Consider the following 27,125-nt stretch of genomic DNA (forward strand, 5'->3'; position numbering starts at 1 on the left):
CTTGTTTTGTTTTGCAGTTGAGGTCACATTGTATCTTTCTCCCTCTCTCTCTCATGTCTCATGTCTCTCTGTGTGTATATGTGTGTGTGTGTCAATGTGCGTTTTGCTGCATCAGACAAGGGTGCCTGAGTCGGCACTTGGCTCTTTTGTGGTCGCCTCTTGCATTTGTGGACGTGAAGTCTCCTGATACAGAGAGAACTCCATTGACCTGAGAGAGAGTGAAGACAAATAAAAAGTCAATGTAGTTCTTTAAAAAACAGAATACAAACACAAACAGTATGATTCATCGTGGTATGTGTAGTATATGTGAATTCAGAGACAGAGCCACTTGTGCCGTTATTGTTTGCTTCCATAATATTACATTACTTAGACTTTCTTTATTGTCATTGCACAGAAACACAAAAAACAGTGAGTCTGGCAATGAAATGTCGTTGCTTGGCAACCGGAGTACACAGTACAAAGTACACAGCTTGTAGGCCACGAGCAGCTACTTTGGTATGGCTGTATATATGTGTATATATATATACATTATGTATATATATATAACTAGTGCAAAACAATACTGTGCTAAATATAAACTAATGGTAAATATACAGATAAACAGTATGGGAGTGACAAATGTAAACAGGAATAAATAAATAATAGTGCATGGAGTCTACACATGAAATTATGAACCGTGAGAATAAAAATAATTTGCAGCAGTGTTTGAACTATTGCACAGAAAAGGAAATATTACACAGTGATATTGCACCTGTTGTTCATTAAAGACAAACAGAAATTTTATTTAACAGAAAGACAGTAGAATGGCTTGAGCACTGACCTTCCGTGCAGTGGTAGACCGTGGAAGCTGGCTGACTGCGGTATCTGAGGTCCGTTGGTGTTGCCTGCTTCACCCTGAACAGACTGGGGCTGATGCACCAGTGGGTGGGGGTGCGAGAGGCGTGAAATCCCAGCCTCGTGGCCCTTGGATGCAGCAGGTGAATAGCCAAGAGCATTCCTCAGATACCAGTCTCTCAGTCCTTCCAGGGCCAGGGATTTATGCAGGCTTCTGGTCGAGTCCTCTGGAGTAGGTAAAGAGAACTGTGGGGGTCTTCGGCTAAAGGAGTTTCCAGACAGCTCAGTCTGGTAAGGGTGCAAGTTGGGGATGGAAGAAGTAGTAACGCTAGACGCAGGGAGCTGAGACTCATACGCTGACAACAGGACTGCATCCTGCAGTGGAATAAAAGGGCCGCAAGATTTGGTTCTGGTCACTCTGCGCAGCTCCCCCTGAGACCCTCTCGGAACTACAGGACTATAAGGAGCCGCAGCACTGGGGATGTGCACCTGGGAATGAGAGAATCCATTTGCATGAGGAGGCGCCACAGCTGTGGAGGAGCGAGGTGAGGACATGTCCTGCCAGATCCGGCCTGTAGACTGGTACAGGTGTTGCTGCATTTGCATCTTTTGCTGCTTCCCCCAGATATAATCCATTAAGAGGTCATTGTAGCCCCCCCCTGCCCCTCTGCCACTGGACAGACTCATTTTGACTTGCTCCATAAAACTGTCCACATGACCCTTGGGGCTGCCAAGATGAATGTGTTGCAACTTGCCATCGGTTAACGTCTCCGAGCTTTTGTACGGCCCTCCTTTGGGTGGCAAACCATTTCTGGGTGCTGAGTCATCAGAAATGTTGGATCTGTCCAACAGGGCCTCCGAGCTGTTACTGCGCCTCGCCCGAGAACTGAACGGAGAGCCCTCCTGAGCCAGCGGAATCATGTAAGGAACGTCCAGGCTGCCAGACCACTGCTTCAACCCATTACCACCTGACGCATTGGACCTAAAGATTCAAATCCAACAGTAAATCGTACAATCGTACTCTTGGAAAATAACTTCAAATGCATGTGCCTTGTCTTGTAACAAACAGAAACAGCTGGACATCATGTTTCACCTGACATGAACACTGATCGGAGCTGTTCTGGCCAACAGTGGTGTTGCTGGGACACTTCGACCTTCAACATTGGATGCACTTCTGGGCAAAGAGTGGGTTGGACTGTAAGAATAAACACAACAGGACAGACAAGGGTTAACAGTCTATTCAGTCATCATCGACCTCTTTGTCCTCTTCAGGGTTCTAGTCGTCAAAACAAAGAACAAACAGAGAAACTAAAATAAGACATTTGAAAAAGTGATTAAAGGACTGAATTAGGACTGTCAAATTAGTAATCTTTTTAATCTAATTAATCACAGGATGCCGTGGATTATTTACAATTAATCAAGATTAATTGTGATTGTCATAAATTATAATAAATATTGAGTTATCCAGACAAATCAAAATTAGAAAAAAAAACAAAACAAAAAAACAGCAGGTATGTGTCTGTGTTTTACATCTGTTTTAAAAAAATCCAACAGATGTGATGATGATTATCAAAAAAGAGTTTCCACAGAATCAGGATTCAGAACTTGTACCTAACAGAACTTGTGGCAGAGTTCCGGCGTGTCCTCATCTCGTAGTAAATCTCTACAGGAGACAGTTTTCTGCTGATTCTGTGGTCAGGGCTGCCTACGGTCAGTCGCGGCTGAGACACAGAGTGCTGGTCAGTGCCCACGCTGGGAGATGACTCTATCGGAAGAACACAAGATTAAATGTCAGCTCTGCTTCTACTGACATCAACTGATAAGTAGCTCAGAGCTCTATAATACAGGGGTGTTCAACATAGGGCCCGTGGGCCAAAACCAGCCCGCTAGGGTAGTTAATCCGGTCCAGTAAATTAATTTTGATAATAAGAAATACACATAGGCTTCATGTTCAGGATATGTTTTGTAAAATGACGTGTGATTAAAAGTGAATAAATAATAATAAATATCTAATATAAGTGCACTTATTTGCATGAAAGGGGGAAAAACATGGACTTATTGTTGCATATAGTTAATGATGTTACTATTGCACCGGTCCGGCCCACTTGACATTTGATTAGGTTAACAACAGGCAAAGATTGTGCTAGAATTCCACTTTTGCACCAGGGAAATTAAAAGACATCTCTAATATACAGTCGGTACATTAGGGTTGACTTACCATTACCATGGGATGTTGAATCTGATGTGGAGCTTGTACTTTCTGACATGACAGTGTCCTCTGAAAAATCACCACAGGATCAACATGAATGTTCAGGCGAGTACAGAAACTACTGTTGTCAATGTACACAAATGGAATCCATCGACTGTGATGTAATACTAGGTCTGTGATGTAATACTACCTGTGTGACACCCTCTATGAACCGTCCTCTTGTTGTTTGGGACATTTCGGTCCGATTCAGAGAGTTTGTACAGAGAACCAGTGAAGATGGCCTTTATCTGCTTTTTTTGAGCAGCGTCATCCTGCAGTCAGAGACAGAGGTGTGTCTTAAGACTACAAGTGTAGGCGTTGGTGAAAATGCTGCATACACATTATTATTAAGATTCTGACTTACCTCAGCTGTGGTGCAGGAACCAAAGCCAACTCTGCGGCGCACCACTGGTGGTTTCTCTCCCCTCTCTAGGGGGAAAGCATGTGGCAGTTTTCCAGTCAGCTCCTGTGGAGGACATTCATTAACCTTAAATAAATGAGATCCTTCCACCGAGTGTGCAAGCTCCTAGGTATTGAACAAGGTGATACCACTGTAAGAAGATGGCAGCCAACAAGAATAAAAGGGCTCTGCTAACAGCATTTATAGCTTTGGTCATTGGTGTTTCAATGATATATATTTGCCAGTATATCTTGCCGTTAGAGAACCTTGTGTGAGTAACTGGGGTTTGTTAATCTGATATAAAGTGGTTCAAAGGGAAAACCAACAGTATTTAATCCACCACTGCCTCCATCAGTTCATTTAAATGGAGTATTGTGTGATGAAATAGTAGTCGGACACAAACAGTAGAGAAGTCAATGTTCCCATTTATGTGAAAGAACCAGCCTCATAATTATGGATAGAAACACAGTTTTACAGTCAGACTTTTCCAATGGCAATTTAGTGTGGAGGTCAATTTTCCATTAACTACATGAAAATGTTCAGCTCCAGAGCCACTGAGATCTTCTTTGTTGTTTTCTAAGCTACATTAAAACCCCTTCTAATTAGGAATAAAACAGAGGGTTATGGCATAACTAAAGAGGCTATGGCAAAATATGAATCACCAGAAGTGTCACATCTATTTTTTTTATAATATCCTCACTTATAGAAAATGATTAACCTTCAAATCTAAACTGTTTCCACATCAGTTTGAAGCAGTAACAGCAGAACAGAACATCTGCAGTGAGTGTGATGCACTGAGCGTGATTTTAAAAACACCATAAAACAGCGGTCACTGGTTGGCATGTAGTGACATGTTTTCTGCGTTGTCCAATCTCACTTAGAATACGTCCAAAGTTGTGTGTCTGTGTGTTTTTATCAGGACTTAATGACAACACACAGCTCATGCTCCCCCCTTTGGGAATCCCTGATCTAGAGTGGCGGAGCATGTGACCTCCATCTGAGCTGCTGAATGCAGCTAGGGATTACATATTGTCATTTAAAGGACATAGCCTAAAATACCAAACATCTTTATGTGTGTGTGCATTTAGTATACAGGACGGAGGCTAGAATGGAATGGCATAGGAGACAGAGGAAGGATGCAAGTCCCGAAAGTGAAAATAATATGTGGACTCTATAAAAGTGATGCCAAAGAAGAAATATTATTTGCGAGGGTAGGAAAAAGACGTCTGTCTGTCTCTCTCTCTCTGAGACCGAGATCTTCAAAACCCCGTGAAGGAACAGATGCCATTTAAGGAGCAATACCTGGAGTTGTGTCCTAACATTCAAGGTGGTGTTTCTTACCGCCTCCTGCAGACAGACATCTCTGAGCTCTCCCACTCTGGAGTTGAGGAGAGCCTCCAGGGCTTGTTTCCTCTCCTGCAGAGCCACAATCCTCTCGGCCTGCAGCTTGTTGGCCTGGCTGCCCTGTACAGCTGCACATCACCAAACACATCACAAAATAAAAAACACATCAGGAGGTAAACTGGCATGAAAAAAATAATATTTTTTTTTCAACTCATATGTAGAAATGGAAAGTGAGCTGTAGATCTAGAAGACCTTGGTGATGGTGTCCCATCAGTGACAGTGACCACAGTGTCCTCAGCATCAGGTCCAGGTTCTACACTGATGCTACTGTTATTATGATTTTGACATCATGCTTCACACTCCTGTGTCTGCAGCAGTGTGGTGTCTCAGCATGAGCTGTGAGCTGTCTGTTTTTTTCTCTCTCGTTTCCTTGAGTTTCTATCAGTCAGTGGGAGATGGTGTGTAACTCACACCCCGCTCTCTCCTGCTCAGTGTCGAAACGTGCGCAAACACACAACTCATAATGTGAAACTAGAGAACGAGAGAGAGAGTGAGGAAACCCCAGCTCAGACTACAGCTCTCAGACAGAGGCTGCCTCCAATCACAGAGCCAGCTCTAGGAGCAAAAGGCTCCTCGTCTAGCCAGGAGCTATATCTTTTTTATATATATGTATAATTTTGACTCCTCTTTGTATTTGTATACAGTTTTACAGATGCTACCTTCCTTCAATTATACAAACTACCACTCATGAGGAGCAGATTAAATTTCATAGAGTCATCGTCCTGTTGTCGAGGGATTAATTGAAAAAACACGAGTCCAGACTGTGGAACACTGCATACTTCACGTTAGACTTTCTGTACTTGTCTTAAACAATGTGGTGTCTGTTGACGGTGATCTCAGATCACTCAGATACCTGACAGGAGGCAGTCAGAGAACAAAAGCCCTTCACACGGACAGCAGTTTCTAAGCTGCGTTTCAGGAAAAACATAATCCGAAGGTTTGTTGGATTGTTTCAGGCCTGCCCAGACACGAGAGTGCATAGTTGAACACTAACCAGGAGCTCCGAGACCCATGGACGTGATCAGGTGTCCTTTGACCTCCATGTGGCTGACACTCAGAGGACCTCACAGCTCAGACTCCCAGCCACACCCTCACCTGTGAAGAAGAAGAAGAAGAAGAAGGGAGGAGGAGAAATCAAACATGAAGCTTTTACATTAACATGATTTCATTTTACTTTTGGACAGTTTCAAAATATTATCCACAATAACTGATTAGGATTTTATTTTACCAAAACTGACCAGCCCTCGTTCCCTCACCTTGTACTTACAGCAACGCACTGTCTTTTGTTTGAGGTCAACAGTTGCATTTCTAGCAAGTCAGAAGCTGATTAGCATCGTTGTCCCCTACATCGGACAGAGCCAGGTTCTCCCCGGAGAAGGCAGCGCAGATCTGCTCGGGCTACACAACAATCCTGAGGAAGAAATAAATCAAATCAAATAGAAGCTCTGTCATGAAGCAACGGCTGCTGCTTTTCAAATCCATGTTTCTATGTTAGTAAAAGCTCTGAAAAGCTGGGGCTGATGGGACATTTGAAATAATAATAATAATAATAATTAATAATAATTAAATTATAGCAGCAATAGCATTCAGGCAAATAAGTCACCAAAAATTATACTATATATATTTTTGTTTATTTTTGACATACAAAATATAATAATCATAAAATATATTATTTTATATTTCCAAACTCAAATTTCTAAATTAAAAAAGGTGTACATAGGCACAAATGTGAAAATTAGAAACCAAGAAAAATACACAGAAAAGACCTGAGTGAAAAAGTCATCAATAACGACTGCACACTCACAGGGAAGGAAACATGAACGCTTAAATAAGCATTTCTGGAAATGCATCTATTCAACTGCTGACGTTAAGTGAGAATCTTAGGCCCCAAAGCAGTGACTCATTGAGTTTTTACTTTGAGTCAGTATTTAGAATTGGCTAAATATACATTTTAGTACATGTTTGTAGACACATTTAGATGTAGTTGTATTACTACGACAGGATTATGATGTATGAGGCGCTGTAGTACTGTCACGGCTACGCTGCAAAAACCTCATTTAATACCAGGAACTAGGAAGTGCTTCTCTGCATCCAAATATAGAACTGCTGCCGTGGAACCTTCACCCACACACTTTGTCAGTCAGATGCTAACGTAGCATCTTTCCTTGTACTCAACACAACATTGATGTCCCAAAATAGTGACACTTTTCACAATTCCCTACTACACTATCGCAGGAATCTCACTGTCACCAAATATTGAGGGGAAACAAAAAGTACTACTACAAATACCTGTCTGAGAAGTATTTTCTTTACAAAAAGAGTACAGTCTGACCAGGTGCAAATATTTTTATTTATTTTTGCTTGATTGTAGTGTTTAAAGCTTTAATGTGAACGGCAAAAAACATTGGTAGCATGACTCTGAAAACCACTTTCTTTCTGTGAACTCTTGCTCTCTCACCCTGTGACTCTTGTTTTCACGTGGTTAGCTTTACATACAGAATGTTCCTTTATCAGGATATGTAGTCCCTCTGTACCAGTACCTGGAGGCTACAGAGTGTCCTAATGTATACACCAGGGGTTCATGATCCTCCTTGTGAACAAGGAGACCATGTAAACCTGAGAAAGGTGGTTTCTATAACTATTCTCCTACAGTTGACCCAGGTTGGTGTGCATATATAACAAGGCATAAATATTTGGGTTTCTTCATTCCAGCAACATAGAGACTGAGGCTGAAGTTGAAGAATTTATTGTGAGTTTGCATGGGTTCCTGTCCTGGAACTGACCCAGTCACTGCTGTTTGCTCCTGTCTGTGGGTTACGTGAGTTATGACCAGTTCACTGTTCACACAAGAGGCAGTCACGAGCATCCATTCACACACACCACACACACCACAGTTCAGGTGGTCAGATTGTTGGGTGATAAAATGTAATACACAGACAAGTATTTCAGACCTGGTAGGAACGACTTTTTACCTAACTATGAAAACCAATCATTTCATTTTCATAATTAATGTCCAGAATGTGTATGTGACGTCTTCAAATTCATATTTCAAAACGTTTCCATTTCAGCACACAGAATACCATGGTAACAACACAATACTGCATATTCAATCCCCAACTCCAGTGTGTAAATACAGTGAAACATCTCAGTTTTTTAGAGGCAGTTTAAAAGACAAACAGATGGACGATTCCCGTTTTATCTTCATCATCACTGGGAGGCTCGACTGGAGCCAAAAAAACAACAGGCTCTGAATATGGGCCTGTTGTTACCTCCTTACATAAATCTAATTACAGTCAAATCGGTGTAGTCATCTAACCTATAATAAATCCAGACCTGTAAGGAGAGGCACACTTCTAATTTAAAATAACGTTAAAGTTAAGATGTTAAAGTGTTCGAGATGCAAATTCAAATTTAAATGCAGTTTTGGTTGGGTTTTTTTTTGCCAAATTTAATTTCCCCTGTTTTGGTCAGTATGACTTGTCAATAATATTTTCGTGAATACCGCTTTCATTCATTTGACACTACATACAAAAAGTGTCATGTCAAAAGTAGTTATGAATACATCCCCACAAACTCCACTCAGTTACAGGATCTCTGAACTTTCAAAGTAAAGTTCCTGGCACCTGGAATGAAGTACTAATTGAAAATGGGGTTCTGTGAAACACAAAATAAGAAATTAAACAACCAACGATAACAAAATTAAATAAAGTCCAAGTGTGAACTTTGTCTTTCTCACGTTAAGTGAAGAGCTGTGAATAATTAGAGATAATGTTTACTGCCAACATGAACAGAGGTACAGTGCAGTTATCTGAGCGTTAATGGCAGGTTTGTTGTTATTTGACAAACAAAAGCGACTGCTTCGTCAGAGACGATTCCTCTCTTCATCTACCACAGGCCCGAAAATCAAGTCAAGTGTACGTCAGACTCTTCTAGGTGACGGACATAGGACGTATGCAAGTTCCAACTTACGGCAAAAATTGAGTTACTTCACATCGTAGAAATGGAACTCCGACGTTACTTGACGACACCCTGAACTTCTCTTCCGTTGCTTTTAATAATATATATAATAAGGTTCTTTCTTGTTGTCTCACTCTGTCACCACTAGGTTAAATATCAAACATTGTTGAAAGCAGATGTGTCTTGGCTGCTCAGGTACAACAACGCACCACATTCCAGACAGCAGCCTGGGGCAGAAATGATGGAACAATGAGGAATCAGATAAACTGAGTCATGTGAAATGGCATCAGATGAAGGATCAGAAAAGACAGGCACACAACGCACTCTTCAAACACATGTTGACATACTACCAGAGAGGGGTGAAGCCAGGGGTGTAGATGGTGGTGCAGATAGTGCTGAGAGAACAGGGATTAAAACATGAGCACCGCAGAAAGAGGGGGAGATGGAGTGGGGGGACGACTGCTCCTGTGTGAAGCATGAATGCAAAACAGACAGCAGACAGCCTGACACCATGCAAATTGACACATCCAGGTCAAGTCCAGTTATACTGTGTTTGGTCCTCGGTCCTAGGTTTGTCTTTGACCACGGGTTCTGGTAAACATACTTTGTTAGTGATTTCAAAAATCTTTCAGCACGACTTCTCTTTATTTTTTTAGCTATTTTTGTTCTAAATTTTAGGTCATTAATTTGAGCAATTTTAATACATGTTTCGCTAATTCTGAGCTATTTCTGTGGCTACGTACAGCTCTTTTAGGTGCTTTGACACGTTTACTATATTTTAATGTTTTTTTTTTGGTTAGTTAACAAATTCTCTAGTGTTGGTGATTAAAGATGAAATAACCTTTATAATTCATTAAACACAGATTATAATAATAATAATATATTTTATTTTAAAATATATTTAGAATAAAAGCTAAAAGTTCATCTGTCTTTCAAATTACTTTAAAAGGGAACACACCTAGTAGCGCAGTATTGTTATTACATGTATTTGTATAGTATTTACTGTTGTGAAAAGAGCTGTTCAAGTAATTATGATAACTGGGATGCTAACAAATGTAGCCTGCCAGTGAACTGTTCTGTTCTCAGTCATGTGTTCCTTGAAAAACTGACCAGAATAATGTCAGCAACTGAAACCAGGAGACCACCTTCATTGAATTAGACCAACATTTACCCTTGTGTCAGCTCCGTAAAAAGATTAGCTAAATTAATTCAGTGCACGTGTGGACTGCGAGTTTAGAGAGTCCCAGGACCAGGCCACCGTTGTCCACAGTGTTTCCTGTGACAGTGACAACAGAAGCACAACGTGTTCGCCATGTGTGTTCAACAACAGGCGGCAGAAAGCAGCTGAAACATCAGCTGCAGCTCAGGGTGGACAGGTGAAGCTGCCGGGCGTTGTGTTAGCACAGCTGCTGTGTAAACTCACACATGGTAACCAGAGCAGAGCTACAGCTGTTCAGCAGTTTTACACTACATACAAAACAATGAACACCTTTAATGCATTGTTTGCACAATTTCATGTTTCATTTGAGATGCATTTCGATAATTATTCTAGAGATTTAGTTTTATTTTTCAATAAATAGCCATGTTTGTAGGCTTCATTTTTTGTTTTTTGGGCTACCTTGTGGCTACTTTAGCCTTACCCAATCACTGGCAAGCTCATCCATGAGTAATAGACCCAGATCACTGGCAAGCTCATCCATGAGTAATCCACTATAACGATACATTATAGCTCTTTTTTTATTTATTAAAGTTAACAAAGATTTATTTAAAATGTGTTATTGTTTTTTGTGTCTTTTGACTTTTTTAATGTGTAGAAAATAATTAACTCCAGTCATTAGCATAACATTTTAACTGTTATATCCTGGCTAACTTGTGGCAATAGTCTGTCATGTAAAGAATTGAGAAACAGATGTGATGAAAACCTAGATATTTGACGCTCATCTTTTGCACAATATTTTACCTTTGTCTTTTCAGTCTCTCGATCATATGGAATTTCAAGGACATATTTTGTTATTACAAGGGCTTAGTTTCCCAAACGTCTTCCCAGAATGTCACAGAAACACCTTCACCAGACCTAAACTGACAGACAAACCGTGGATATCACTTCATGTACTCCTCTATATTGATGACTGTCTCATTTATATCAAGGCTGTCAGGTCACAGTAGGGGAGTTTAGTTCAAACACAGACCCAGTCCTGTTGGTTTCACCTCACTGGCCTTCATTCTTCCTCTCACTCTCACCCCTGCTCTTCTGACACCAGTGAAACGCAGCGATCGCAGCCACTGTGCGATCCACCTGGATTCTGCTAAGCTGAGGTGGAGCGGCGTAATAAAGAAAGGAATGCGGCCACAACATCTGAAGGGATTATTTCAGTATCTGGTGCCATTCCCTCTGCTAACACCTGGTGGGATTTACTCCCTGTACTCTCTGCACTTGTGTGTTCCACTATGTAATCTTAAAGATGGCCAAGCATAGAGAGGTAAAACAAAATAAAGAATTGGCCTGAAAAACAACCCAACATGCTTTTACGGAATTGGCACGGAAATGAATAAATAAATAGCGTACCATGGAGATATAAATGACAATACAGTAACAGAAAACATTCTTAGAAGGAAGCTGAAGTTGACACAGATTTGGCCTCAGACTTTGAACATGTCTGACATGCTGTGTCTGTGGGGCAGTTGATTTGCCTACACATATGGATGTCTACGTCCAATTGTTTTTCATATGGTCCACACATGAACCTGAGAGTAAAACCATGTCAGTCCATGTCTCTGGGCATAGAGGCAGCAGAGTCACCTTGTCATTACTATGTATTAAAAAAAAATTCTCAGGAGTTTAGAACAATCTGGGTTGGGTTCTAATTTTATATTGCTCACAGGTCTAGTCAGTGACACAGAGGAAGGGAGGGTTTTGAGCAGAAATTGAATACAATACACAGTATGCAAAGATCCAAATGGATGTTTTGATACTTAGATATTACATCGCACAGGAGTGTTTTTGTGTTTTTGTTTGTGTACTACATTTCTAAAATTAATAAAAACAATTAATTTCTTTAGTCATAACAGTGTTATTAGGAAACTGTTTGTATCCACCTTCTATAGTTCATGAGGGTCTATATTTTGTAACCACTGTACTGTTGTGTCAGACTCAGGTTGGTGTATGTGAACCAGAACGTGACCTAAAGACCTAAGGCCAGAGCCCGATCAGTTGAAAACCAGTGGTTTTCAGAGACAACTAAAGAACAGGAACGTCTTCAGAGTAAAGGAAAACCATGCTGCCAGCTTCACATTTGCATTGAAGCAGAAGGGAGTGAAAGCAAACACTGATCAAGACCAAACTGAGTGTAAATGACCTGCAATAAATCAGCCAAAGTCAGCTCTGCAAATGGTCCCAATGGTCTGCAAATTCATGGCTCCTTTAAAAACAGAGGAGCAGGCGACACTTTCTGTAATGGCTCCAAGCAAAAGGGAAAACCCTGTGAAAACAAAGAGGTGTTTCCCAGATTCACCAAAAGGTGGGAATCGGCCCGAGGCACTCAGTGACCAAATCATTCCTCCACCTACCCATCCACCTCAGTTTGAGAGTGGGCTTTTTCTTTCTCTCCCTCAGATCTAGACAGTTACCCCTGTTCAGGAATCTGTTAATAACAGGGGTTAACACTGCTGCAGAAAAAACAAGCATGTGAGCAGAAATGAAAAGCCCTTCAGCCGTTCCAGCTTTGGCAGCAGCAGCAGCAGCAGCAGCAGTAGTTTTCAGTTAGTGGTTTCTGCAGCAGCTTTTAGGTCTGTATTTTCAGGGATAGCAATTAAATTACTAACCACGTCAATTGCACGTATACAATAATAGTAATGATTCACACTGCCTTTAAAGACAGTGTAAAAATCATAAACACCTAAACTGACAGCAGGTTTGCTGAATCATATCAAATGCTAAACTATGACCCAAATCTTCAGCCCACACAACACAGTTGCATTCCATGACCTACTATAACTATAACTGTCATTTTACTAGTTATTATTTATTATTATTTATCATTTATGTATTTGTGTATTTTGTATATTTACTGTAGCTTGATTGTTGACTGACTTACTCAAATTGTATGTCGTTTTTGGATAAAAGCGTCTGCTAAATGTAATGTAATGATGGACAGGCCACGGAAACAGTTTACAAGAAAATGTGATAACGAGGAGAAATAACAGTTTCATCTGTTATATTGTACTTCACATGATCTATATGCCAGTGGCTTTAACCAACCATGTGATATGAATTTCACCAATTTACATTATATCATCCAAAGGTATTTTTTGTTAATTACATTTGTAATTTTTTAATTAATTTTTTTAAATTTTAGATTATGTTGTTGAAAACCCTACATATAACATATAGGTATTGTCTATCTGTAGACAATGTATATACAATAGTTGAACTGAACTGAGCTGCTTCTGCTGCATGAGCTTCTGGAAGAGAAGCAGCTGTCTTAGAACTGACACAACTTGTCCATCAATCAATTTGCCAATTTCTACACTAACAATACCATTAAGGTCAAACATTAGGCTGAAGATAGTATGGTCTCAATCTCAATACTTCACTGTCAATAAAAACACATGCAGTCGGAGCAAAGACAGACAGTGGAAATAAACAGGGAGGATAACTGGGATTGGTCACTTAATGGGACTGAAAAGCAACATTGCCCAGTAGAACTCTGGGCCATATGGCAACATTGGAGAACACCACCCTAAGTGTCATTGTCCCAATTTATACAAATTGTTTATTTTGCCTTTTTTCCTCAATTAATGGGACACTACATTGGAGGGTTGTGACCATTGAAATAATACTAAAATAATGACAGGAGGAATTATCAGTACAATCATACTGAGCTACTAGCATAGTTTGTTGCTAGTAACTAGCATGGTTACTAGCAGAAACTAGCATAGCTCGTATCTCAGCTGAGTCCATTCATGCATCCATTTTTTAAATATAGTTGTGGGCAGCCATTACAATTTCAGTAAATGGGTGGTGGTCCAATTGCCACTTCCAACAAATACACGTCAGCTTAAAACATTTGACAATATACAAATTTCACCTACTTTCTCTTTTTTTCACTGGTAATTCACACCAAAGTAAACCCAGAGCGTTGGCGGCTCCGTGTTTAGTTCATCCCTAATGGCCACAAACAAACAAACTCTACCTCCAGACTCAACTCAACAATTCTGTTTGAAACAGAAAAAAAATTCCCAACACTCCTTCGTGACAACTGTGTGTTGGTGTTTTATAGACACTCACTGTAGGGTTTCCATTTTACTGACGCCGTTTGCATTTGATTTAAATTCTACAGGCGTGCGCATGTATGTGTGTGTGTCTGTGCGCGCGCGCGAATCATGTCAACGTGTGTTTTCACACTGAGCCTGAAATATATTTAAAAACACCGCTGTCATCTGTGGACAAGCCGTGAGAAAACAAACACACGACGACCGGTTAACATCACACATAAGTCACCGCTGGCAAACATGTACCCGCGCGCACACACATGCACTGAAAGATAAACACACACACAAACGACACAGAAAATACCATCGAATAATGGCGTGTTAACTAACGTGGGATTCTGAGTGTTCGTCCTTTTACCGTATCAGTAGTGTTTATTCCGTGTCGAGTCAGGACATGAAGATGTTACTGCTCAACGAAGATCATGACCGACGTCTTCTCCTCCTGCTCGTCCTCCTTTGCGCTCTTCTGGAATTAAAGCCCAGCCAGGAGCATTCATCCCGGCGCAGGATCACGACAGCCAGTCAACCCTCCCGAAAACCTGCAACCGTGTTTTTTTTTTTTTTTTTTTTACGTTAAATGAAACAGGTATGTCCTCAGATACATGTTGTCTTCTTGTCCCGACTGTGATTGGTCACGAACAGCAGCAGCGGCGTCGCGTCCTCCACTGCGTCGAGGCGCTGCTGCGCATCTGAAGCCGCTGTGACCCAGAGCAGCTGCCTGCAAAGTCTGCTGCTGCCACAACGGTGACCGTGGCGCTATTTCCCCTGGTGCCTGAAAAAAAATCATTATAGTGTAAATGTCAGTACCGTGACCTAACAAATGCAACTAGTCTCAGGGATTTAAAGGAAATGTACGTCTTTTTAGGAACCTTGTTTTGCTTTTTTTTTTTTCAATTTTTTACATTTGACTCTTTGTGTACGATAAGGCACGTTACATTTAAAAAAAATTAACTAAGGCAAAGGCTGCTGGAGGTCTTAGTTTACCTTACTTTCAACATTAATATTGTCCTTATGTACTAAGGCAGAATGCATTTCCAGGTACTTTGCTAGTGTCCACTGCTCTCCCTTTTCACTAGTAAAAAAGATCAAATCTATTCAAATATTTTTTTTAAAGAACTTTTTTGCAACAAATAGCAAATGAACAAAAATTCCTCAGCACCAGCTTCACATTTTATTTACATTATTTTCTGATTAGAGACTACAGAGGTCCATTTCATTTCTATGGTCCAATGTAACTCGGTATTTGCCGTTTGCTCACACACTGTCCATCAGTACCTATGTCACTCACCTACACTAACACAGTGGTGACATCATAATCTAGGACATAAAAACATCTTACGAATAACACGTAACCACGAAACGCCGTAGATTGAGGACGTCGTAAATCAAGGACCATGTGTCCTTGTACAAACACTCCAAATTCTGAGTCCGTTTCACCCGCTCTTGAATTGGTTAATCCATACAAGAGGCAGTTATACCTAGAGTACGCAGTTTTGTAAACATCCCATTTTGACTTCTTTTAAATATACTATACAATAACTATATATATATATGGATAACTATATATTGTATATATACATATATATAAACTTCTTTGTGATGCATTAAAACTCTTTCTTTATGGCTTTTACCAACTGCATTAAAATGTTTCACATCCTGAAAAGGGGGGGAGTTTATTTGATCTTTTTTTTTTTTTATTTAAATTCTCATATGTAAATTGATTCCTGTGAAGATTAAAATTAAAAATAATTATAAAAACAATTATGGTGGAACAATTCGCTGCCTACTGAAAACTGTATATAAATATAAAGATATATATTAGATCAGTCAAAGTCAGTCTGTGTTTGGGTGGCAACAAAAATTAATAGTTACATAAAAGACTTTTTAAACAGAGGCCTGCTGCAGGGATGGGGAATGAGAGAGTAGGGAAACTCGACGGGTGGAGCTTACAGGGCCCGACCTTCAACTGATCCAAGAACTGAGCTTTATAATTTGGTCGGCAATTTAACCAAGTAGGACAAACTATTTTTAACCTGACTCGGGTCTGTAAACAGCAGACTCTGAGCCACATGAAGCTTTTCAACAATAGTCTGATGACAAAGACAAAGTTCAAACACTTCTGTGTATTTTTGCAGAGTGGCATCAATGCCAGGAATCTATTTTGCATGAAGTCCACAGGACCAGCATTGCTATGGAAACACAGGTAGACATTGGTTAAAAAAAATAGCTTAACAAATATGGTATTTGGAAACAGAAATTCTTGCTTGAAACGCAGTTTTGTTACATCACAGAAATGACTCACTATAGTGAATGGCCTTCTGACAATCAGCACATAAAAAACAGGGTGAGAGGTTTAATGGAACAGGGTAAATTGAGTACTGTATAGTATAAATCAGGAATCTCCAAACACCAGGTGCTGGTCCAGTATGGGGTCATACATACAGTACACATCAGGGTAAATGAAGTTATAAAAATACCAGATTCTCTCAGACTGACATTTGTCTGTGCTTCAAGTCACCAAGTCTGAAGCTGAGGCCAGTCTGCATGATACAACCAACATGCAGACTCAAATATTGCTCACATTAACTGGACAGCAGTGTAAATAAAAAGATGGAAACAAATGACACAAAGTGATCATACTGTATCAACTCACTTTTGCATAGACAAAATATTTTAGAAGATGGGTAGTTTGTATTCTAACAAATACTTATCATAAAATGATATTTAGAAGATGGGTAGTTTGTATTCTAATATTCTTAATTATTCTTCAATCCCAGGAACCACATTCCACTAAAGGATGGAAAAACCATGGACAACAATATATTTGTTAATAAATAAAAGATATCCAGGAGATTTGTCAAGCAAATGTCCCTTACAATTTTATGCTGTGATGTTTAAACCATTTTCTTTTACATTATCTGGGCCAAACAACCTACACTGGAAATTTCTATACATTAGCCCACACACAGGAGGTTAAAAAAAGGACTCTCTTCACCAACTTCACACAACACTACCAGCCAGGGCTTTTAATCCAAATTTCTTTACATCTCACCTCAGACTTGGAGGGGTCAAATCAGTTCACAACAAATGTAAAGAGTATTTCTGGAAATGTTCCCTGTTCAGAATAGGTCGAGTCAATTCCTAAAATGGTACTGCAGACTTGTGATTCAAACTTATTATGATGGACTTTTGGACATTTTTAACAGCCTTACATGGAGATCTGTTTGGAAAAAAAAAAACATATAACAGTATGTTGATGGGCTAAACAGCATTTCAGTCAAATAATATCATATATGAATAATAATTTAGTATTGACTAAAGAACCTCTTACATCTCCAACGGACACTTTTCTGAACAGACGTGGCTCCTGACGAAGGGGAGGTGAAGATCAGCTGTTATTTACTCAGAGACGAGTAAAACGTTTCAATTGCTGCGGTTGAAAAATCCAGCAGTGAAAAATCTGCAGTGTTTTGTTCACAGATGCGCTTTAAAAAAGGCATGTGAAAAATGAACTAAGCGTTAATAAATATTCAAAAGCAACATTGCATATACCTAGTTTTTCTTTTGACTCCAACTTCTTTTGGTCAAAGCATCTTGGGGTGATTTCCAAAATAACTCATGTTGCTCCAATTAGAACAAAGTGGTTCAAATACTATTGAAACTAATTTAATAAAAACTGGAAACAGTTGCTTCATCATGTCATGAGGGTTAAAGTCCCTGCATCGTCCTACAGCTAATACAGATGGTTGCGTTCTTCCTCACTAAGAAATCACAGGTTGCCGCCCGCTCCAGTATGATTGGTTCTTTTTTAGGTAGTGTTTCTTTCGGCGTCAGGCCCTGACAAACCACATATTTCTCCAGGCCCAGCAGCAGGTTGACGACATCAGCCACGTTGGTCAAACGCTCTGAATAACTGTCATAGAGAGGGTGAGTCGGCAGCAGCGGCTGCTTTTGGACAATGATTTGAAAGTAAAAGCCCGGGTCGATGACCACTACGGTGTCGGACATCACAGACTGTTTGGAACACTGGATGAGCTGCAGCTGGGGGCCCTCCACCATGATGGCGTACCAGAGGATGGGGAGAGCAGAGGAGCGCAGGGAGCGCAGCAGTTTCATCAGCTCATTTTCACTCTCGGCACTGGTCGACACTGTCACATCGTCCCAACTGAATATTCGAGTGATCTGAGAAGAGACATCATCAGATGTGGTTTTAAAATGATATGGTTTTCTCAGATGTTGAGTTGATTTGGACATCTTCTGAGAGCTGTTGGAGATCAAGATGTCCAAAAAAGTGATGAATGTATTGAGAGAAGATAGAAGAAGTAAGAGGTGGAACTCAACAAACAGCACGAGAAGAAGAAGCTAAATAAGAAAGTATATAAACCACAAAAAGGAGAAGGAGGGACACAAGGGCAGGAAAGTGAGAAAAGTTCAAGAAGAAGTGCGTGGAGAAGGTTGATGATGATGGTGAAGCTGGAGCAACACATGGAAAATGATAGGAAAAAGTATGGTAGGACGAGGAGGTGGACAATTGGATTTTTTTTTTATCTAAAATGATCTTGGACAAACTCTTAGATAGACACTTACTACTGGCAATTCCTCTTCCTCCTCCTCAACAAGCCTTTGACCTGGTGGTAATCTCTCCTCACCCCATCTGCTTTGCTGTCCCTGTAGAGATAACAATGAAAAATGAACCAAACACAGTTTCTTTGTTTGTCACTGTCACATGTTGTATGTATGGTAGGGTCACTGCAAGGTGCGTGTCTGGTAGTTTGTATCGTGAGTGGTGCAATTTGTTAAAAAAGCAGACATCCACAGTGGACTTACTTGCTCATTGCTGTCATGTTTGCTGATCAGGGGTCCCTTTTGTTGAAGACCATTGCTCAGTCCAAAGTTTATATAAGAAACTGGCTGAAAGACAAAGTTAGCAGGTGCACATGATGAAAGTCCAAAGGAAGTCCGTCAAACTATGTTCACACTGAAGCAAACTTTTAAAATGTTATTGTAAAAACAATGTCTCAAAACAACCGAGGCTGGAGCTGGACATTACAAGTGAGTTTGTGGAGATGCATTACCAGGACACCACACTGACCAGCCTGAAATATGACTCGCAATGTTGTGTCACAGACATTCCCAAGTTTAACGCTGATGTCTGTGATCACCTCGGTCTCTTTTCATACTCAGACCGTTTGTTTTATCAAGTCTTGGCCTGTGACAATGACTGTGTGTGTTTTAGCTGCTCCCCCCCCCTCCCCCCAAGAGTGGGTGACTGCCAAGAGGGTTTACTCTAATCATTCCGCAACGGACCAATCCGCTCCACTGCTGAGACTGATGCACGGAGTGAACCCTCTTGTCATGCACCCTGTTTGAAGAAGCGAGACGAGTTTATTTTCATTTATCATTCGATCAATGGATTTATTGATTATCGTCCCAGGCCTATTATAGTCAGCTGTGGTGTTTGAGGTAGTTGATGAATACACATAATATGTTGGTGTTTGTGGTTAGTTTCTTATAACTAATAACAGATACAGTAACACCAGTGGCTCCCACTGACTTTCAAACTGTGTGTGCCCAGAAAAAGGAAGGAAGGAAACCTGGCCGGTGGTTTGGTGATACGTGGCTGGATTGTGTCACTGTATCTCTTATGGTTTTGTTTTTGTTCAGAGTATAACATTTGTAAACATAAACATTGTTCTCTTTACTAACCTCCAACAGGGAGAGGTTGTTCGTCATGGTCAGGTCGTTTGGATTGCTGCCACTTGTAGGCTCAGAATTCCACCTCATCTAGAGAAAGAGACAAAAAATAGTGTGAAAACGATTTCTGTCAAATGTGTCTTCAGCACAGGAAGATTGAACGACGTATACGCACCAGTTGGAAGTTGCTGTTGTCATCGTCGTTGTCGTCATCATCTTGATTTCCAATTAACTCGAAGCTACCATCCGGCCCTTTGTTTTTCTTTAGATTTGATTTGCGACTGTAGGTGAAATGGGGTTTGGATCTGCCCAGCGAACTCATGCCCTCCGCTCTATACTCTCCTTGTCCCATCTGAAAGGGGAGTAAATGTCTCTGCCAAACATCAGCACAGAGACGGTTAGCTTGTAATGATCTCTTTACTGCAGAAAACTAGCGTTTGCTTTAACAGAAAAGATAGAAGCAGCTGTACCATCGCCTGTCTCTGACACTGTCGAAGACGACACTTCTGCCTCTTTTTGTTGCAGCCTCCGAACTTTGGTTTGTCGACACAGAAATCACACACGCCGCAGTCTTTCCTGCAGCGACAAGCTTCACACTCTCCACATGCGCGTCGCTTTCGCTTCTTATGCCACTGTGGAAAAAACAGTTTGACAACATGAGGAGAATAATGAACAGGTACAGAATGTTCAGGTGAAAACACCAACAGTTAAGATGAACAAGAGAACTCTCTCTTTATGTAGAAATCTACCCTAAAAGATGTGAAAGTGACGTGTGTGTTTTTTCATTTCTTAATTAGTGTCAGTTACAATCAATTGATACCATAAAATTAATACTCCAATCCCTAGCATTTACATTTTACCAGGCAATGTAAATAAAAAAACAAATATATGGTGTTAAACAGTTAATGTTTAATTAACAAAGAAAGCCTTGTTCTCAGAGTAAATACCTACATCATCGTCGTCGTCAGTTGACATGTCATCGTCGTCATCAACGTCAACGTTGTACTCTAAATTCTCTGTATCACTGCTTTTTAGACTCGGGTGCTGCAGCAAAGAAAACACAGTCACGGTGCTGAAACGCTACGGCAACATGAGTGACTTAAATAAATATTAAAATATGTTACCTGTTCATCTGCAAATTCACTCTGTAAAACACAAGAACATTCTGTTAGAACAGTTGACACTATTGTTATGGTTGTAGTCCACATCTGGCCATCACTGGAATGACATTAAGTTATCCTTTGGGAAGTATTTTGGATTATTTTTATCTTTTTGTCTTTTGTTTGTTTCTTTGATTTTTATTGTACAAGAGAAGCTGTTGTGTTTTAACAAACAGAACAGGAGTATGGGTTGTTTTTTTCAAGCACATCTTAGGTTTCTTTAAATTGTTTACTTTTTATGGGCCACGGGAACAGTGGTGGACTTGAACCTGAAGCCCTCTGGACCCAAGTCTGCTTCCATAACCACTAAGCCACCACCGCCCTTCAGGTGAAGCAGGGAACGTTTCATTTCTTCTAAACTAAATGCCTTATGAGTTACAGTATGAGCCACTACTTCGAGCTGTGTAAATCATATTTCCTGAGGTTTGAACAGAAATTCTGGTCCAACAGTGACAGCCCAATACATGAACATGCAAATTCTTGACCACACACACACACACCATACGTTCAGATCACAAAGAATGTCACACAGAAGCTACATTTACCTGAAAGCTCATGCTTGTGTCATCATTGTTCTCCGAAATGTCATATTGAGACTTCTGCTGAAGAAAGGTTGCACTTGGAGGTGCCTTAGGTGACGAAAAAAAAAACACGATTATGAAGGTATCACCGTCAGTACTGCAGAAACACACACACTAATCATTTATATTCTGAGGCTCACCTTCTTAATGGGACACATGCACCTCCGTTTTCGGCACACGCGTTTCCGAGCTTCAGGGCTCGTCAATCCATGTTTGCAGTTGGCACACTGGCCGCAGTTGATGGAATTGTGACAACCGACACACTGGCCACAAGGAATCCACTACAGAGAGAGACTTTGTTGACACACGGTGTAGTAACAGAACAAACCTCGCTACCGTCTTTAAAACACCTCCAAACTACTACCATTGATCACCTTAATCATTATTGTCTTACCTTCCTGTAACGGATCATTGGATGCTCTTTAGATTTTGATGCTGCAATCAACCAAAGAGACAAACAGTGTATGATTAGCACCTATTTAAATGAGGGGAATGAATTGATCTGAATCAGATTTGGAGGCCAGTTGGGTTTGACAAGTCTCAAACCAGGCACGTTAGTGTCTTTTACACAACTTAATCTGGTCTGATTAAATTAATAATGACTGGATTTGTTAACAAGGTCCATCATTTTTACTCATCGTAGGAATGTAAATAATTTGGAGAGTATTGTTGGCTTGTTTCTCCTTCATTAAGAATAGTGAATTAATATTGAATGCTCGAATTGTAAGTAGGTATATTAGTTTATCAGGAAACACTAGTCAAGGACTTTGGCACACGGGATGTGCTTTATTTTTTACACACACACACACACACACACATACCCCAGCAGGTAGGGCAGCAGGGTTTTTTCCTCTGTTTGTCATACCACGTGCCAGTGAAGGGAATGCCACACTTGAAACAGACTCTGCAAAAAAATGTTTACGACATGTTGAGATAGAAAGCGGTTTAAAGGTAATAAAAAAGACTGTCAGTATAGGAGACATATACATACAGCGTGTTTTCCTCCGACCCAAATTCTCCCTTGATGGATGGGAGCCTCAGCGGTTTAGACGACGAGGGAAAAGGAAGCCTGATCATATCTTCTGCAGCTCCATGTCCACTGCGAGACGCCTGTTTGTTTGCTGCGGTGGCCGTGCCATGCGACGTATTGTGTGGTGTACCATGTGGAGTACCATGTGGACTACCATGTGGAGAATCATGTGGCGTATCATGTGGCGTGTCATGCGGACTGCTGGGTAACATATTTAGATAAGTACTCTGCGACATGGCTGCCAGGTTGGACGTTGTGTTCTTGCTGGGGGTAACTGAATAGTAGGAGTCAGGAGTATCTGCCCCCTCTCCTCTCTCCATAAAGCTGGACTCTGAGGAGGAACGCTCCCGTATTTTCCTCTGATGAATGAAAAAAGGAGTGAGAACAATTCATTCTACATATAAGCCTTACAGAGCTGACAAATCACAATTACCTCAACTATCTATAAAATAATTTAGTAAAAGGATTATAATGGCTGAGATGTTTTTTAAAAATTGTAAAAATAACTCAACCTACTGTCAATCTTTGACCTAGGATTAAAGATCCAGAATTGGTTTACTTTACGTCTACTTGTTTCTTTACTTATATGTAAAGAAATATGCTGTGAACATTGGTTCGCAGGATAAATACAAGAAATATGCTGTGAACATTGGTTCGCAGGTTAAATACACGGTGTTTTGGACAAACTTTTCTAGCCATGGCTGATATTCCGCCCATTTCCCTGGTTAATCATGGAGTGTAAACACTGATACAGGTACATGCGTCCAAATGTTTGTAGTAGTTACGGTAGGATCTGGCAGAGGGCACTCAAGAGCAGTTACAACATGCCAGTATTTCTTATTTATGTTCTACGTTTGTGAAAATATCTTAATGGTACTTGTGTTGAGCCTTCAGTTCCACAAGTACACTGATATCAAACTAAAGTTATAACAAAAGTATATCACTGACTCAAATAACACAGTTTTCAGTCAAATAAAAAATATACCTTTCTGTTCCGAACCCGTGTTGGTGGAGCACTGCCCTCATAGAACTTTCCTGATTTGAAATCAAACTTGGTCATATCAAGGACTCCCTCCAGCATAGAGATGAGCTCTACTCGACTCCTCACTCGGTCACCTCTTGGACTGTGAATGGAACAGAGGGGCAACGGGATTAGTTTGGCAGTGTTTACAATTATCAACGTTTTTTTTCACATTTTTCATCCAATGCATCGGTTAGGGTTATATAAAAACGTATATGAAATTTCTTTAGCAACCTACTTTACGTAAAATGATGCTGTTAAAGAGATGTTACACCGTGAAAGACTTTGGGGATTTACCTGAGATAATATACATCCTTCTGTCCCATGCTGCTTCCTGAACGTCGGATAACTTCTTTGCGTTTCCAGCCCTCACCCAGGCCAGGCCATTCCTCCCACCCCTCATTTGGATTAGAACGCTTTCTCTGGGGAAGGGAAAGCCTGAAATCAAGAAAGAAAATCATCACATAGATTAGTTAAATATCTGTATCCATAGCAATCGCCAGAAAGGGTTTAAAAATAGAAAGGGCAACTCGGCTATATTTCATGGACACAAAAGAAACCTTGCGTTTTTGTGTTCCAGGTGACTTTTTCAAAATGTTCTTTGCATATGCAGAAACAGACTTCTGTATATGACTGGGGGCCAGTTGCCCTCAGAACCCCTGTCACCTGGGAGAATAACAGAAACTCAGAAACAGGAAGGATGTGAATGCAATTGTCAAGGTCTTACAGGAACTGGAGAACGGCTAATGAGTAGCATCTCCCATCAATAACAAGCACACATAAGGTCATGCTGGTCGTTTTAGTGTTTTTCCACTGACTGAAGTCAAATGGTGGATAATAGCACAGAATAAAATTGTGTCATAACAGTTGAAAAAACATGATTAAGATGATACAAAAGCGCAATCTGGAAACGTTGGGTAGGAGTGTTTTCGGCGCTGTCATTCAACAACTTTCAAAAATGATAAATTAGGAGGATAACAACAAAAAAATCTACTTACTGAAAATTCCTTTTAATAGTTGTTTCGCTGCCTGCTATGCTGAAACTCCTTTCACTTTCACCTGCCAAACTTTCTTCTTCTGCATCACCGTCAAAGTCTTCAAGGGGCTCAAACCAGTCAGTCGGAGGCTCGTCACCCAGGGCTGTGTCTGAGCCTGGGGTTGGTTCTGTGTGTAGTGTGTCTGACTTCTCATTCTCTGATCCTGCCCCTGAAGTGATTTCCACTTTGCTGCCTTCTCCTTCATCTTTCTGAGTGGGCTCTTTGCTTTTTTCTAGTTCGTTACTCATTGATTAACTAGTCCACACTATAATCCAACCAGCTTGTCTTCCTGGGAACAAATGAGAATTTATTGAATTTATGGGTAGATTTTGACCTGAAAGTGCATATTAAAAATATATTGTACAAACCAAAAGTTAAAATACATGACATAATACAATATTGTATAATTTATCATTAGCATACACTGAATTATACACTATAACTTGAAATTTGGCTGTGTTTAAAATATGTATTTATATTTAAACCAGTGCCAAACATGAATCAGTACACCCCTGCCCTTAAAGTAACTCAAACTTACCACATAGAGTTAAGCTAGTTTTCTAGGAAAACTCTCTGCCATTTCCGAGTTGCATCATTCATCAAACTTTTGCATCTTTAACCAAAGACTTAGAAAGCACTAAGAGGGATTATAAATTTAATGAATGAAAAACAAACTTACAGGAGGATTTCTGAAGTATTTAATAAACTATAGAGAACAGACTCAAGCAGATAGGAAACGCGATGACAGCTCCAGCAAAAATAACTGTACTGTAGTTACAGTTGCATCGATCAATATTTTCAACATTTTTATGGATTGTTGTCAGCCTCTCATGTTTCTTAATACATGACTGTAAATGGTTAGAGTTAATAGCTATTAATACAGTTGGGGATAGAGAGATGGACAATACAATACTGTATCACACAACGCTGCTAGGTGTCTGATACAAAGATGATGCTATGAATGCAACAAACCCCAAAACATAGATTCAAATTACATGTCCATATGCACATAGTTTACACTGGGTTATTTCTTCCTTTTTCTTAATATTACATTTCTGCTTAGCTCATGTTAGACCCTTTTTAGGCTGTAAGATGCAACTCAGTAGATTATTACTAATAATTGAGTGCCTTCTTCGAACCACATTGGTGAATTTACAATAACTGTTTAATTTACAATGTGATTATTTGCAACCAACACAGGCAGCCACAGGAGGCACCATTGAGTACTTGGTTAAAAACAAGGTAATAATATTCTAGAACAACAACAAAAAACACTGGTTTAACATGGTTAAAGGAACCACTTTGATCAAAGAAAAAGGGATGATCTTTGAAAAAAATCTGACACTAACAACAGAGACAATGGTTGGGGCATATGGTAATGAACGTTCTTATTCACCAGATTGTGAGCTAGTTAGCTAACTTAGGCTACCCTCAATATTTACTTAAGTAAATCTTGTTTTCTACCCATACAACCACAATTATTGCACACATTATCTGATCAGTGAGAAGAGTTTGAAAAGACTTACACAGGTCTCCTGGACAGAACTCACAAAGAGAAACTGGAGTAGCGGAGCTGGTTAGCTACGCGTCACGCATTCAATGCACCGGGGACACTGCGCTAAAATACAACTTCTAAAAACGTTTTATACGTCTTTATCACGTTATTATGATTATGGATTGCTATACTGACAAAACACACTCACTGACCGGGGGTTTAACGCATTTGCAACAAAGAGAAACTGGGGTTTTAGGAGATAGAGCTTCAGCTAACACCTAGCTGCTAACAGCCGTCAGTAACGGACGGAAGCCTTGTGAGGTCAAAACATGAAAAATAAACGAAATGAAACATGTTGGTTGCAGAAATCGATGTGGTTTCAAATAATTTTATTGTCAACATTAAGACCCATTTTGTTTTTCATATATAAAAAAAAGAAATCAACGAATACAAAATAATTCATGGCCGTATGCTTACGAAATGTTCACATGTAATGTCTGGAATTAAAACAGCAAGAACCACTGACCACCTACTCCATATTAAATGCTTAATTTATTTATTTTTGTTCAATATCGCGAGTGCTAATTAGAATAAAACTTTTTTTCCTCGCATCAAATTCAAAGTGTCATTGTTAATACAAATATGGAGGGTAGATACAAACATCAACGTTGTCAATAAGAACATTTGAGTTTAATATACATTAACGTTCTTCACATTTCATTTTTAATATTTGTGTTTTGAATTTTAAACTCGAAAAATCTCGTTTTAATTTTGTATTAACCATTCCATTTGTATTGAGTTTGCCCATCCCAACGGACATGGACAAAACTGCGGGTCGCATATGAAACCATTGGGCCTTCTAATCTGGTCCGCCACTGGTAAACGTACAAAAAGACTGACTGTTGATGCCACTAGATGGCGGCACAAACAAAGTATTTTTTGCGAATACAATATTATTTTGCAAATATTTTTTAAACATCCCCACGGAAAGAA

The 27,125-nt window shown here is 40.0% G+C and overlaps 2 protein-coding genes across 4 annotated transcripts; both read right to left on the bottom strand.

Annotated features, from left to right (window-relative positions):
- On the bottom strand, positions 1-16,831 carry ccdc120b (coiled-coil domain containing 120b). 2 transcript variants are annotated; one of them, XM_017036372.2, is made up of 11 exons: positions 14,473-16,831; positions 6,154-6,297; positions 5,881-5,981; positions 4,824-4,954; positions 3,447-3,548; positions 3,234-3,354; positions 3,053-3,112; positions 2,446-2,599; positions 1,928-2,029; positions 821-1,816; positions 1-208 (listed from the first exon to the last, which is right to left on the bottom strand). In XM_017036372.2, the coding sequence occupies exons 3-11, from the start codon at positions 5,927-5,929 to the stop codon at positions 112-114; spliced, it is 1,812 nt and encodes a 603-aa protein (XP_016891861.1). In that variant the 5' UTR covers positions 5,930-5,981; positions 6,154-6,297; positions 14,473-16,831; the 3' UTR covers positions 1-111. The 2 variants fall into 2 exon arrangements, with proteins under 2 accessions (XP_016891861.1, XP_008318765.1); XM_008320543.3 differs by having other exon boundaries at positions 6,143-6,297.
- A 479-nt stretch (positions 16,832-17,310) lies between these two features.
- LOC103386333 (uncharacterized) lies at positions 17,311-26,519 on the bottom strand. Of its 2 annotated transcripts, none has more exons than XM_008320542.3 (17): positions 26,164-26,519; positions 24,599-24,926; positions 23,898-24,038; positions 23,565-23,703; positions 22,541-22,938; positions 22,371-22,453; positions 21,944-21,984; positions 21,690-21,830; positions 21,514-21,597; positions 20,933-20,953; positions 20,760-20,852; positions 20,279-20,440; positions 19,984-20,160; positions 19,821-19,898; positions 18,942-19,025; positions 18,702-18,782; positions 17,311-18,296 (listed from the first exon to the last, which is right to left on the bottom strand). In XM_008320542.3, exons 2-17 carry the CDS (start codon positions 24,883-24,885, stop codon positions 17,823-17,825), a joined length of 2,484 nt encoding a protein of 827 aa, XP_008318764.1. In that variant the 5' UTR covers positions 24,886-24,926; positions 26,164-26,519; the 3' UTR covers positions 17,311-17,822. The 2 variants fall into 2 exon arrangements, with proteins under 2 accessions (XP_008318764.1, XP_008318763.1); XM_008320541.3 differs by having other exon boundaries at positions 19,984-20,181.
- Between the last annotated feature and the right edge of the window lie 606 nt (positions 26,520-27,125).

This window comes from Cynoglossus semilaevis, chromosome 11, assembly GCF_000523025.1.
Source record: "Cynoglossus semilaevis isolate Cse_v1.0 chromosome 11, Cse_v1.0, whole genome shotgun sequence".
Lineage (NCBI taxonomy): Eukaryota > Metazoa > Chordata > Actinopteri > Pleuronectiformes > Cynoglossidae > Cynoglossus > Cynoglossus semilaevis.